This window comes from Hemiscyllium ocellatum, chromosome 9, assembly GCF_020745735.1.
Source record: "Hemiscyllium ocellatum isolate sHemOce1 chromosome 9, sHemOce1.pat.X.cur, whole genome shotgun sequence".
Classification (NCBI taxonomy): domain Eukaryota; kingdom Metazoa; phylum Chordata; class Chondrichthyes; order Orectolobiformes; family Hemiscylliidae; genus Hemiscyllium; species Hemiscyllium ocellatum.
In genome coordinates this window covers 42,287,348-42,300,539 of record NC_083409.1, presented here as the reverse complement: position 1 = coordinate 42,300,539, position 13,192 = coordinate 42,287,348, and the positions used below count along the sequence as shown (strand labels likewise).

The 13,192-nt window shown below is 40.1% G+C and overlaps 1 protein-coding gene across 4 annotated transcripts in view; it reads left to right on the top strand.

The window, feature by feature from the left end:
• Positions 1 to 13,192, top strand: part of kcnt2 (potassium channel, subfamily T, member 2) — a 686,368-nt gene that overhangs the window by 382,397 nt on the left and 290,779 nt on the right. For 3 of the 4 annotated variants that reach the window (XM_060829714.1, XM_060829713.1, XM_060829712.1), the window contains 2 exons: positions 849 to 957; positions 7,124 to 7,273. In XM_060829714.1, the coding sequence (XP_060685697.1) occupies positions 849 to 957; positions 7,124 to 7,273 (259 nt within the window). The remainder of the gene's footprint in view (positions 1 to 848; positions 958 to 7,123; positions 7,274 to 13,192) is intronic. The other variant, XM_060829715.1, reaches the window with a different exon arrangement.

Genomic DNA, 13,192 nt, shown 5'->3' with positions numbered 1-13,192 from the left:
AAAGTGGAAAGGGTTGAGAAACTCAGCAGGTATGGCAGGACTTGGGGCAAGAGAATCAGTCAACGATTAAAGCCCAGTACAGGTCGTTCTGCTATAAATGCACATTTCGTTCATGAAAATTCGCTGTAACGTGATTAACGAATTGGGGACACTGTTTCTAAAGTGTGAACTTTTAAAACATGTATTGGTTGTAACATAATTACAACACCAACATTTTAAGTGCTGTTTCTAAAGTATGCTTTTTCTATAACACAGGGCTGCACAAGAACGCAACCATCGCGTTATAGAAAATTGCCTGTATGACTCTTTAGAAGTTACCCACTCAGATCAGAAGTACAATTATAGTCAGCCCCCAGTGATTTCATAGGTCCTCGCTTTGCATTTTGACCAAAGACCCCATAGTTTTGGAAGAGTGTACATACATGTTACCTTCTAATGGGCAGTAAATTTGGTCCCAGCAATTCTAGCTGGCTTTAGGGTGAGTAAATAACTTGGATAATTTTAACTGCTTACTTATGTAGCTGCTGTGAAAGAGGTTCTATCAAGTTGGAATCACCTCCCTCCTCCCTTTGCTGTAGTATAGTCAGAGTTGAGTTTGTTGGCCAAGTAACTAGTTACTTGGGATTGCACTTCTGCTGCTCCAGTGCAATCAGTAATGAGATCGCTTGGGTAAACCCCTGCTACTACAAACAATTTTTGGAATGCATTGAGGAGTAAGTGCTTCACTGATTGGTGAAATTTAAATATATCTTTCATATAATGTTTAGACAGTTGACTAATATGTGAATACAATTTCATACTGTTCTAGTTGCATCGCTTCAGCTATCTGTATGTGTGCTTTTATTTAGATCACGTTGTATGTGAAGAGGAATTCAAATATGCCATGCTGGCACTGAATTGCATCTGTCCAGCCACATCAACACTGATTACTCTGCTGGTTCATACCTCCAGGGGACAGTAAGTGCTAGCTTTTTTTGAAATATTAGCTTTGTTTGTCCCCCAAATGTATTGGACTGAATGTCATACTATTGGGTATACAAGTTAACCTGACCCCTGAATCCAGACATGATTATGCAATTTAGGGTGAAGCACAATTTGTTGTGCACCACTGAGGGAATGTTGAACCGTCAGTGATGTCAACTTTTAAATTAACACTGCACTCTGGTCATGCTTACACCTTGGAAGAGATTCCAAATGCCTTAGAACTATTAAATCAACAAGGAGTACTCTTACTATTTTTATTACTTCCATTGCTAAAGCTTTACAATTGATTCAAAGTTTGTGAGAAGATTTGTAGCTCGGGTGCTCATTGTTGTGGTTCTGTTCGCCGAGCTGGGAATTTGTGTTGCAGACGTTTCGTCCCCTGTCTAGGTGACATCCTCAGTGCTTGGGAGCCTCCTGTGAAGCATTTCTGTGATGTTTCCTCTGGCATTTGTAGTGGTTTGATTCTGCCGCTTCCAGTTGTCAGTTCCAGCTGTCCGCTGCAGTGGTCAGTATATTGGGTCCAAGTCGATGTGCTTATTGATTGAATCTGTGGATGAGTGCCATGCCTCTAGGAATTCCCTGGCTGTTCTCTGTTTGGCTTGTCTTATAATAGTAGTGTTGTCCCAGTCGAATTCATGTTGCTTGTCATCTGTGTGTGTGGCTACTAAGGATAGTTGGTCGTGTCGTTTCGTGGCTAGTTGGTGTTCATGGATGCAGATCGTTAGCTGTCTTCCTGTTTGTCCTATGTAGTGTTTTGTGCAGACCTTGCATGGGATTTTGTACACTACATTGATTTTGCTCATGCTGAGTATTGAGTCCTTCGTCCTGGTGAGTTGTTGTCTGAGAGTGGATGTTGGTTTGTGTGTTGTTATGAGTCCTAGTGGTCGCAGTAGTCTGGCTGTCAGTTCGGAAATGCTCTTGATGTATGGTAGTGTGGCTAGTCCTTTGGGTTGCGGCATGTCCTTGTTCCATTGTCCTTCCCTTAGGCATCTGTTGATGAAATTGCGGGGGATCCGTTTTTGGCAAATACATTGTAGAGGTGTTCTTCTTCCTCTTTTTGCAGTTCTGGTGTGCTGCAGTGTGTTGTGCTCTCTTGAACAGTGTCTTGATGCAACTTCTTTTGTGTGTGTTGGGGTGGTTGCTTTCGTAGTTCAGGACTTGGTCTGTGTGTGTGGCTTTCCTGTATACCTTTGTGCTGAATTCTCCGTTAGGTGTTCTCTGTACCATCACGTCTAGGAATGGGAATTGGTTGTCCTTTCCTTCCTCTCTAGTGAATCTGATTCCTGTGAGTGCGGCGTTGACGATCCAGTATATGTTCTCTATTTCTTGTTTTTAATGATTACTAAGGTGTCATCCACATATCTGACCCAGAGTTTGGGTTGAATTTGCGGTAAGACTGTTTGTTCTGATCTTTGCATTTCCGCTTCTGCTATGAGTCCAGAGATGGGTGGGCCCATGGGTGTGCTGTTGATTTGTTCATATATTTGGTTTTTGAATGTGAAGTGTGTTGTGAGGCACAGGTCCAGTAGTTTGAGTATGCCGTCTTTGTTGATAGGTTCAACGTCCTGTTGTCTGTTCTGTATGTCCAGCAGGTTGGCTATTGTTTCTCTGGCTAGGGTTTTGTCGATAGAGGTGAACAGTGCCATTACATCGAATGAGACCCGTGCAATTTCATTAACAGATGCCTAAGGGAAAGACAACGGAACAAGGACATGCTGCAACCCAAAGGACTAGCCACACTACCATATATCAAGAGCATTTCCGAACTGACAGCCAGACTACTGCGACCACTAGGACTCATAACAACACACAAACCAACAGCCATCCTCAGGCCAACAACTTATTAGAACGAAGGACCTGATACCCAGCATGCGCAAAGCCAACGTAGTGTACAAAATCGCATGCAAGGTCTGCACAAAACACTACATAGGACAAACAGGAAGATAGCTAACGATCCGCATTCATGAACACCAACTAGCCACAAAACAACACGACCAACTATCCTTAGCAGCCACACACTCAGATGACAAGCAACATGAATTCGACTGGTACAACACTACTATTATAGGACAAGCCAAACAGAACAGCCAGGGAATTCCTAGAGGCATGGCACTCATCCACAGATTCAATCAATAAGCACATCGACCTGGACCGAATATACCGACCACTGCAGCGGACAGCTGGAACTGACAACCGGAAGCGGCAGATTCAAACCACTACAAATGCCGGAGGAAACATCACAGAAGCGCTTCACAGGAGGCTCCCAAGCACTGAGGATGTCACCTAGACAGGGGACGAAACGTCTGCAACACAAATTCCCACCTCGGCGAACAGAACCACAATTTACAATTGATTAAATGGTCCTGTGAGTCACTGGAATTTGTTACTGATCCAAAAAAGACAGACTTGTATTTATATAGCACCTTTCTTGACCAAAGGTCAATTCAAAATGCTTCGTTTAGTGGAAAGTACCATGGATGTATTATGGAAGTACATGAAAGTGCCAGCTAAAAAAAAAACAGTCTGTTAATGGTTTAGGTGAGGGAACTCAATGAAACCTTTCAAGATTTGCTGAAGACACAAAGCTGGGTGGAAGCGTGACTTGTGAGGAGGATGCAGAGATGTTGCAGTGTGATTTGGGCAGGCTGAGTGAGTGAGTGGGTAAATATATGGTAAATGCAGGGGAATGTGGATAAATATGAGGTTTTTCACTTTGGTAGCAAAAATAGGAAGGCAGATCATTCTTTGCATGGCTGTAAATTGAGAGATGGGAATGTTCAATGAGACCTGGATGTCTTCACACACTAGTCACTGAAAGTAAGTGTGCAGGTGCAGCAGACAGTAAAGAAATCAACCTTCATAGTAAGAGGATTTGAGTGCAGGAGCAAGGATGACTTGCTGCAATTATACAGGGCGTTGGTGAGGTCACACCTGGAATATTGTGTGCAGTGTGGTTCAGGAATGTGCTTGCTACAGAGCAAAGGTTTACCAAATTGATTTCTGGGAAAGCAGGACTGGTGTACATGGAGAGATTGAGTTGTTTAGGATTGTATTCACTAGAGTTTAGAAACATGACGGGAAACCTCCAAAAATCCTATAAAATTCTAACAGGACTAGACAGGTCAGAGGCAGGAAGGATGCTTCCTAATGGTGGGGAGTCCAAACCTGGGGTCACAGTTTAAGGATAGGGTGTAAACCTTTTAGGGCTGAGCTGAGGAAAAGTTTCTTCATGCAGAGAGTGGTGAGCCTGTGGAATTCACTACCACAGAAAGATGTTGATGCCAAAATACTCTGTTTCCAAGAAGGAGATGGCGGAAGGGATCAAGTGATACAGGGTGGGGAAGAGTGGGCTAGGTGTATTGAGCTCGATGATCACTCATGATCATTCCAATGGCGGAGCAAACTTGGCCTCATCCTGCTCCTATCTTCTGTGTTTCTGTGTCTATATGAATGTAGCCAGTGTTGAAATGGAGGGAATGTGGCAGCTAGTTTGCACACAGCAAGCTCCCAGAAACAACAATGTGCTAATGACGAGATTAATTATATCAGTTCCTTTAATTGAGTGGTAATTGTTAGAGAGGACACTGCTGGTCTTCTTTGATATAGTGCCTGAAAGATGGCTCCTCTTCTGACAGTGTAAGCACCACCACTGTATATGACTGCAGAGTGGTCAAAGCTTGAATCTTCTGCTCCAGTCCCACAGTGGGACCTAACACACAACACTTTGAAACTGAGGTGACAGCGCTACTAATTGAGCCACAGCTGACAACAAAAGCAGAAGTTTATAAATGAGCAGAATAAAAGGTATTCTGCAGTTGGTCTGACTAAAATTCATTTCTCAGTCAATGTTTAAATTGGATCATCTGACATTTTGTTATTTTTGGAACCTTGCTATGCACAAATTGATTGCTGTGTTTTTTTACATTTCAACAGAGACAACCTTTTAAAATTACTTAATTGATTATCAAGCACTTCAAGATGTCCTGAGGTTGGGAAAGGCACTAAGTGCAATTTTGTTTTGATGAGCTAAAAGCCCACATATATCTGCAGAGAATCAATTATGATGTATTTGGTCTGAATAATAGATGAATGGAAAGTAAATTAACTACCACATGACATAAATCAATAAAATTGTCCTTATTATGAAATTGAAATTGGGAGATACCTAAATTCTTATTGCTATTGAATAAGGTTGTGCTAACAACAACTTTTCTGAGCTCAAGTTCAGGGAATCAAAGATTGATTTTTGTTTTCCTGAGAGAATGTGATCTGCAAGTTTGGTTTAGCTCAGAGATTCACATTAAGGCAAACACACAGAATATAGGTAAATAGTTCAAATGAATTCAGTTTACAGTGGAATAGATATTGGGTGCATGTTAATGACAGTATTGGAACCTAAGCCAGTGACGTCCATGCAATTTATTTGTCAAAAATTCTGCATTGTAAATTATCCTGTAGTGGAACTTAGTTAGCTATGCAATGAAGGATAGAGTAAGAAGTAGTCATTGTACATTCAAAGCTTTTACTTACAGCATTGCACATAGCGTATTGTGCACATCCAAACAATGATTCTGCTTTTAGTTTGTCCCTGTATATATGGACACAGGGAGTCCACAGATGTTATTCTCTGCCTGAATGCAATTAACACACATTTGATATAGGATTAGCACAAGCATAAAACCATAGATGTTTGTGTTGCCCAAGCAGAGGAATGATGGGTTCAAAATGCTGATGGCCACAACCACAAACTGCATACTAGGAAAGGTATTTGGAAAACATGTTCTTTAATGTGGTCACTCTAAATTTAGAGACAGTGAAGCAGTTGAAGAGGTAGTGGGGGATCCAATGCAGTGGTCTGTATTGAATTGCTAACTGGAACACATGAAATGCTTTGAATTGTCCCAAGGATATAAAGGTGCTGTAAAATGCAATGTCCCAATAGAGAGACGCAGAGTTAAAGGGATTGGTGGCTAGCTTAAGAAAACAACTGGATACTACCAAGCAAATGAAAAAAAGTATGTTGGGAAAATAGAGCACATTTCATATAGAATATATGGATATAATGTAGACTTGTAACTGGGAATGGCAAATAACAGTAGGAAATAACTGGGTAGTTTGGAAATAAGTAACTAAAAAGAGACGGTCCTGGCCATTACATGTCCCTGCTGGGTCCGTTTTCACCTTGAGCTCACCCCCTTAATACAGAGACTGAATCATTGGCCTGCCCACTATATGGGAAAAGGTCAGTTGACCCCAATATTACCTTGTCCACAGCAGAATGCAGTTGGTGTTGGCAGCCCTTTATAAAATGAAGGAAGGAAGGTGGTAAGGGGTGCGCTTTGCCCATCCAGTTTGCACTCCCCTCAAGAAATAGCATATCCTCTTCCTTCCTTCCTTCCTGCAGAGATTAAAACCCTTCTCCCATCCTTCTGCCACCTTCCCTAAGGTAGAAAGACCCTCCTCACCTAATGCCCCTGACTTACCTTTAAGTTGTTCACAGTATGTTGGTGGCATTGACTCGGCCAGCATTTAATGCCCACCATAATTATCCTTTAACTGAATGCCTTCTTAGGCTATTTCAGAGGCCCGTTAAGGGTCAACTCCATAGATTAGATTAGATTAGATTACTTACAGTGTGGAGCTGAGGGTCTGGAGTCAGTTATACTTCAGATCTGGTAAAGATGGCAGATTATAGGACATTAATGAATTAGATTAGATAATTGACAGTGTGGTTACGTGGTTGGCGTTGGACTAGCTTTTAATTCCAGATACTTTTTAATTGGATTTTCCCGAGTTTTCTATTTTCTTCTGAAAACAATAAACATCGGATCCATGAAATGGCATACATCATGTTGTGTGCAGCTAAGCACATTTGCGAATGGTAACAGACAAATGATGAGACTTTACTGTAATTTAGATAAACAAGCATCAGGATTGAAATAATGGACTAATTATACTTCTTTTCAGATCGGCACCATGGGAGGCATTTAGACAACTAACTGGAACTAGGCAGATTCAAACCAGGTGAAGTACAAATATATGCATCTGCAATAATGTGCCTGCAAACTGCTAATGATTTACATTTGCTGTATATCGTAATAACTATTCTCAGATACTTTTCTGCTGCTGCATTTTTCAGGGATGGCCACCAATCCCATGAACAGTGGCAAAAGGTTTATGGCAAATGTTCAGGCAATGAAGTCTATCACATTAAGATGGAAGAGAGCACATTCTTCACAGAGTTTGAGGGGAAGAGCTTTACTTACACTTCCTTCCATGCACACAAAAAGTGAGAACTTTAACTACTTTCCTAATAATTAATAGTGCATTTTGTTTTCCTGTTTAGAATTGCAATTAGCACTGATGCAGAATTCCAGTATTTTAACTTGCCTGCTAATGGCATTTATCAAATGCTGATGGTTGTTTTTAATTAGATAAACATAATCCAGCTTTAATAATCTTTAAGGCTTTCAAACCACATTTAACAAGATTTATTCCTATGTGCATTTTTGAAATTATGGTTATTACAGTAATCTTGCAGCCGCTAAAAGTGTTTGTGGCGAAGAAACAGTCAGTGAAATTCTCACTAACTATTGTTAAACTGGCAACTTATAAATCTACACATTTATAATGATTTTGCTAATTTTTAAACAACCTCTCCCAAAGTGTTTTCAGAACCATCATGTTAATGTAGAATAATCATTGTAGACAATTTATTCAAATTTTAATTCTAAGTAGGATGTAGATTTCCATCAAGCTTTTAATTTATCTGGTTGTAGAGTGAAATTATTAGAAGTACATCAGACTGCTGAATAGATGTACCAGCTAATTGCTCTCATTGTTGAGTGCCAATTAACTTCATGTAATTTCCTGTTGATTATTTTCAGAGAAAGCTTTGTAGGTTCCCGCTCTTTATACATATCCAAGTGTAAAGTTCAGTCTAGAGATGTATTCCCAAACCTCCTCTCAAACATAGTCGCCAAGAAGAAAATTGTGCTGCAGGTGGAGGCACTGATCAAATTATTCCCTCAGTATAGCAACATATATTCACCACATCTTAAGTACAACCCCATGATCTTTGATGAGACTACCAGGAATTACAAAATTATAGGTAAAATAAGGTAGCGAGGATGAGGAAAATGCTTGAATTTATACATTATTTTTCACATCTTGAAGAATTTTCTGATGTAGGAGCTCGAACCCAGAAACAGAATGTATTAATTGCCAGACAGTCTGTTTCTGTGCTGTTGATTGAGGAATAAATGTTGGAGAGGACATTGGGCATAACTTTCATAACTGCAACCATTTGCTTGTCTTTATAAGTAGCTAAGAAAACAATGGAATACAAAGCTGCCAGCCATGTGTATAGTTAATGTGTCTCGCTCCATGAGTGTACCATTAGTTTCATCATTCAAAGTATTTTAAGAAGACACATAGAATTCTATTTCACTTCTTTTCTGAACTGTATGTTTTGTACTCAGCCTTACGGAAAGTTTTCACTTATCCATTCCATCTATGTGAGAATATTCCCTTGTTCAGAATTCCCTGTAAAATTTCATTGCATTGGACACAATTTTCCATTACCTGCCGAATTAATGGTCGCTTTCCTTTAGGAAACATATTGAATCTAATTACAAAACATTATCTCAAGCATCACATTCTCAAAGCTTTGTGCAATCCAATCAGAGCAGACAGGGATTTTGTCCCAGAATCACAAAAGGTTTATGGTACAGAAGGAGGCTATTCGGCTGGTCGTGTTTGCACAGGCTTTCCAAATGAGCACCATGGCTTTGTGACCCCCTCCTGCCTTGTCCTCATACCCTTGCATATTATTTAGGCTTAAAAGATCATCTAATGCCATCTTGAATAATTAAATTGAACCTACCTCCACCACACTTCCAGGTAGCGCATTCCAGACTCAAATCACTTGTGTGAATATGTTTTTCTTGTCTCAAATAACATTAGCTTCTTCTGTAAATGAATTTAAATTTGTTGATCCTTTCATTCTTGATCCTTTTACAATGAGAAATATTTCTCACTATCTACTCAATACACCCCCCTCTGAAAATTGGTCAGATTGCTTGTTGGCCTCTTTTTCAAGGCTAACAGTTCTAACCCTCAATCTGTCCTGTTATCTGAAGTTTCACAATCCACAATCATCTTGCACATCTCTTCTGTTGTCTTTTGAATGCATTCACACCTTCCTATAATGTGGTGCCAGAACTGTACACAATGCCCTAGCTGAGGTCTAACCAGTGACTTGTACAGGTTCAGCATCACTCCCTTGCTGTTGTGCTCTATACTCTTATTAATAAAGTCCAAGATACTGTATGCTCTACCAACTATTCTTTACAATGGCTCTTCTACCTTAAATGATCTGTGCACATATATACCCAGATGCCTCTGTTCCTGCACATCCTGTTAGAATTATCCCTCTTATTTTATATTGTCTGTCCATGTTCTTCCTAGCCAATGTACCATAAGACCATAAAACATAAGAGCAGAAGTAGGCCATTTAGCAAATTGAGTCTGTTCTACCTCTTAATGAGATTATGGCTGATAACCCTCAACTCAACTTTCCTGCCTTTTCCACATGACTTTCGATTCCCTTACTGTCAATCTCAGTCTTAAATACAGTTAACAACTCAGCCTCAACAGCCCTCTGGCAGCATAAAATTCAGAAGACAGTCAGTAAGTTCCAGCAACCTAGCAAACCTTGTCTGGGTTACCTCCAATGCCAGTATATCTTTTAGATAAGTGGCCCAAAATGCTCACAGTTTCCAGCTGTGGTCTGACCAATGCGTTCTGTAGTTTTACCAAAACTGCCTGACTTGTATAGTCTATTTCCCTTGTACCAAAATTCTGTACCTAGGTACTTAGATTTCTACAGTCTTTCTCCAGTTAAATAACATTCACCTCCTCTATTCTTCATGTCAAAGTGCATAACCTTACATTTTATCACATTACGCTCCATCTGCCAAGTTTTTACCTACGTGCTTAATCTGTCTATATCTCTCTGCTGACTTTGTGTCATCTCAGCAATTGCCTTTTCACCTATTTTTGTGCCATTCACAAACTTGGCTATGAGTACATTCACTTCTGTAATCCAAGTCATTGGTATATATTATAAATAATTGTGGCTAAACCCTGATCACTGTGACACTCCACTGGTTAGAGGTTGCCACCCTGAAAAAGCACCCCCCCCCCATTTATTCCTCACTCCCTGTCTTTTATCAGTTAACCAGTCCTCTATCCATGCTAATGTACTACTTCCAACACTTTGAGCTCTTGGATTCTTTGCCTATTAAATAGCCTAATGTATGGTATCTTATCAAGCGCCTTCTGAAAATCAAAATATATTATATTCATTGCTTCTCCTTTTCTCTAACCTGCTTGTTACCTCCTCAAAGAATTCTGGTGAATTTGACAGGCTTGATTTCCCCCTCATGGAGCCATGTTGACTCTGCTTGATCATATCATATACTTCTAAATGCTCTGCTATTACGTCCTTTATACTAGATTCTAACATTTTCTGATACTAGACATTAATCTAACTGACCTACCTGTCCTTATCTTTTTAAATGAAAGTGTTGCATTTTCTGTTTTCCAATCCTTTGGGACTTTACCAGAATCTGAAGATTACTACCTGTACATCTATTATCTCTGTTGCTATTTCCTATGACAACCTAGGATGCATCCCATCAGGTCCTGGGGAGTTGTCAGTCTTTAGCCTAATTAGCTTCCCTAGCACCTTTTCTCTAAGATAGTTAATGCATTTATTTCCTATACTCTTTTGCACCTAGATTATTTTGTAATTTTGGAATGCTATTAGTATCTTGTACTGTGAAGGCTGATGCAAAATATTGATTCCAGTCCTCCATTATTTCTTAGTTCTTTATTATTATTTCCCCAGGCTTATTTTCAAGGGATATTTGTTCACTTTGGCCTTTCTCAATATTCTTTATTCAAAGAATCTTGATATTAGTTGCAAGTTTACCCTCAAATTTTATCTTCACCTTTTTTTCTGTCTCTTGTTAGTTTTTAAATCTTTCCCACTCCTCTGCCTAACCATCAATCTTTCTCAAAATATATTTTGTTGCCCGGTTACCAACGTCGACAACATTTATTGACACGGCACAAAGAGGACAAGAGTTGAATTTGTATCAACTCGCCACTAACTTTATTTGTTTGGTTAAAACAGACATACAATTCACCCCATTTGGTTAAGAAAAGGCTAACAGCAGGCATGTAATTCATACAGGGTTAAGTTCGAGAGTGCACACATTAGTTTTCCAAAGACATTCACTGAACAGACAACAAAAATAAAGGCTATCAGCATGGATAGAGGATTGGTTAACTCATAGAAGACAGGGAGTTAGGAATAACTAGAGCATTGTGTGTGGGGGGAGCTACTTTTTCAGGGTGTCAACCTCTAACCAGTGGAGTCCCACAGTGATTAGAATAGAAGTCTATGCTGGCTAGATAATTTCTCCCTGGTGTCAGGGTTATCTCTCTACTTCCAAGCATGGGGTCTATAACTTTGTGAAAGTTGCTGTCCAGGGTCTTCACTGCTGGCACGGCGAAATCCTTCATTTTTATCCTTTTTCCTCATCTTCCCAAACTGTGGTGCTATGTTCTAGTTGGCTCATATGCATCTGACGAGCTGGTGTCTTTCCACTGTAGGCTCACTTCAAGGACACAGTTAGGATTGCTTCATTGTATTTCCTCCAAGTAAGGACAGGCACTTTATGTCACCCCTCAGAGTTGAACCAGTTCAGACCAGCCCAAGCCAGTGGCTCGGGTTCAGGTAACTTCAGTTCACAAATTGCTGTTTTTATGTGTGAGCAGCCCCTGACCAACAATTTATTTTTTATTTAATTTGACACTTGCCTTGACTTGCCTGGTTAGCCATGGTTAACTTGTGTCCTTTTTCCTTGCTGAAATATATCTTGCTATGAGCTGTGAACTATTTTTCCTCAGTAGTCTTTGCTACTAGACTCCTTTCCCAGTCCACTCCAGCTGGCTTTGCCCTCATACCATCGTATTTGCCCTTATAGAAACTTAGCTCAGTTACTTCTGACCCAAGTTCCTCCCTCTCAAACTGAATACTAAATTCTACCATGTTATCATCACTGTTTCCTAGGGGAGCTTTTACTCAAACATCATTTATTAAATCGGTCTCATTACACATCACCAGATCTGAAACAGCTTGGTTTTTATTTGGGTCCACAACTTATTATTCAGGGCAACTGTCCCAAATACACTTTGTGAATGCTTCCTCCTGGCTACCTCTGCCAATCTGGCTTTCCCAATCTGGCTGAAGATTAAAGTCACCCATGATTAATGTACTTTTGATACATGCTCACTTTATCTCCTGATCTATTCTGTTATTGTTGGAGGGCACATGAGCTACTCCTGCCAGTGTTCGACTTTTTATTTCTTTCCTCCACCCCCATATGGATTTTACATCCTCTGATCCATGGTCCTTCCTCGCTATCGTACTTAGTCCATCCTGTACCAACAAGCTTGAATACATGCATCAAGAACAGCTTCTTTCCTGCTGATGAATGGACTCTCTAACTTGCTAATCTTGATCTTGGTTTGAACACCTCCTGTGCAGTTGTAACCTGTATGCAATGGACTCTCTAACTTGCTAATCTTGATCTTGGTTTGAACACCTCCTGTGCAGTTGTAACCTGTATGCCTCGCTCTGTCTAAGCACCCAATGATCTGTACATCCTTGTTTGCTATGATCTGCTCGCAAAGCACAAGCTTTTCACTGTACTAAGGTACATGTAACTGCAGTAAATCAAATAATCCGTCACTTCTCTGCATTGAACTTCATCTGTCACCTAGCCACCTGCTCCACAAAGTGTCGTTTTGAAGTTCTACACTGTCTTCTCCACAGATGACAGTGTTTCCAAGTTTCATGTCATTGGAGAATGTTATGATCTAGCTCATTAACATGTTTTAGAAAGAGTAAGGGTCCAAGTACCAACTCCGAGGGAACTCCATCACAGATGTTCTTCCATCTCAAAAAATACGCATTGACCATGCCATTCTTGTTTCCTACCAGTGAGTCAGTTTTGTATCCAACTTGCTGCGGTCATTTTTATTCCATGAGCAAACTTGGAATCTTTTAGTCATGCTGTTTGTTTAAGAGATATAAGTTGAATATAACTTTAATCTTGAGGTTGATTGCTTCAAT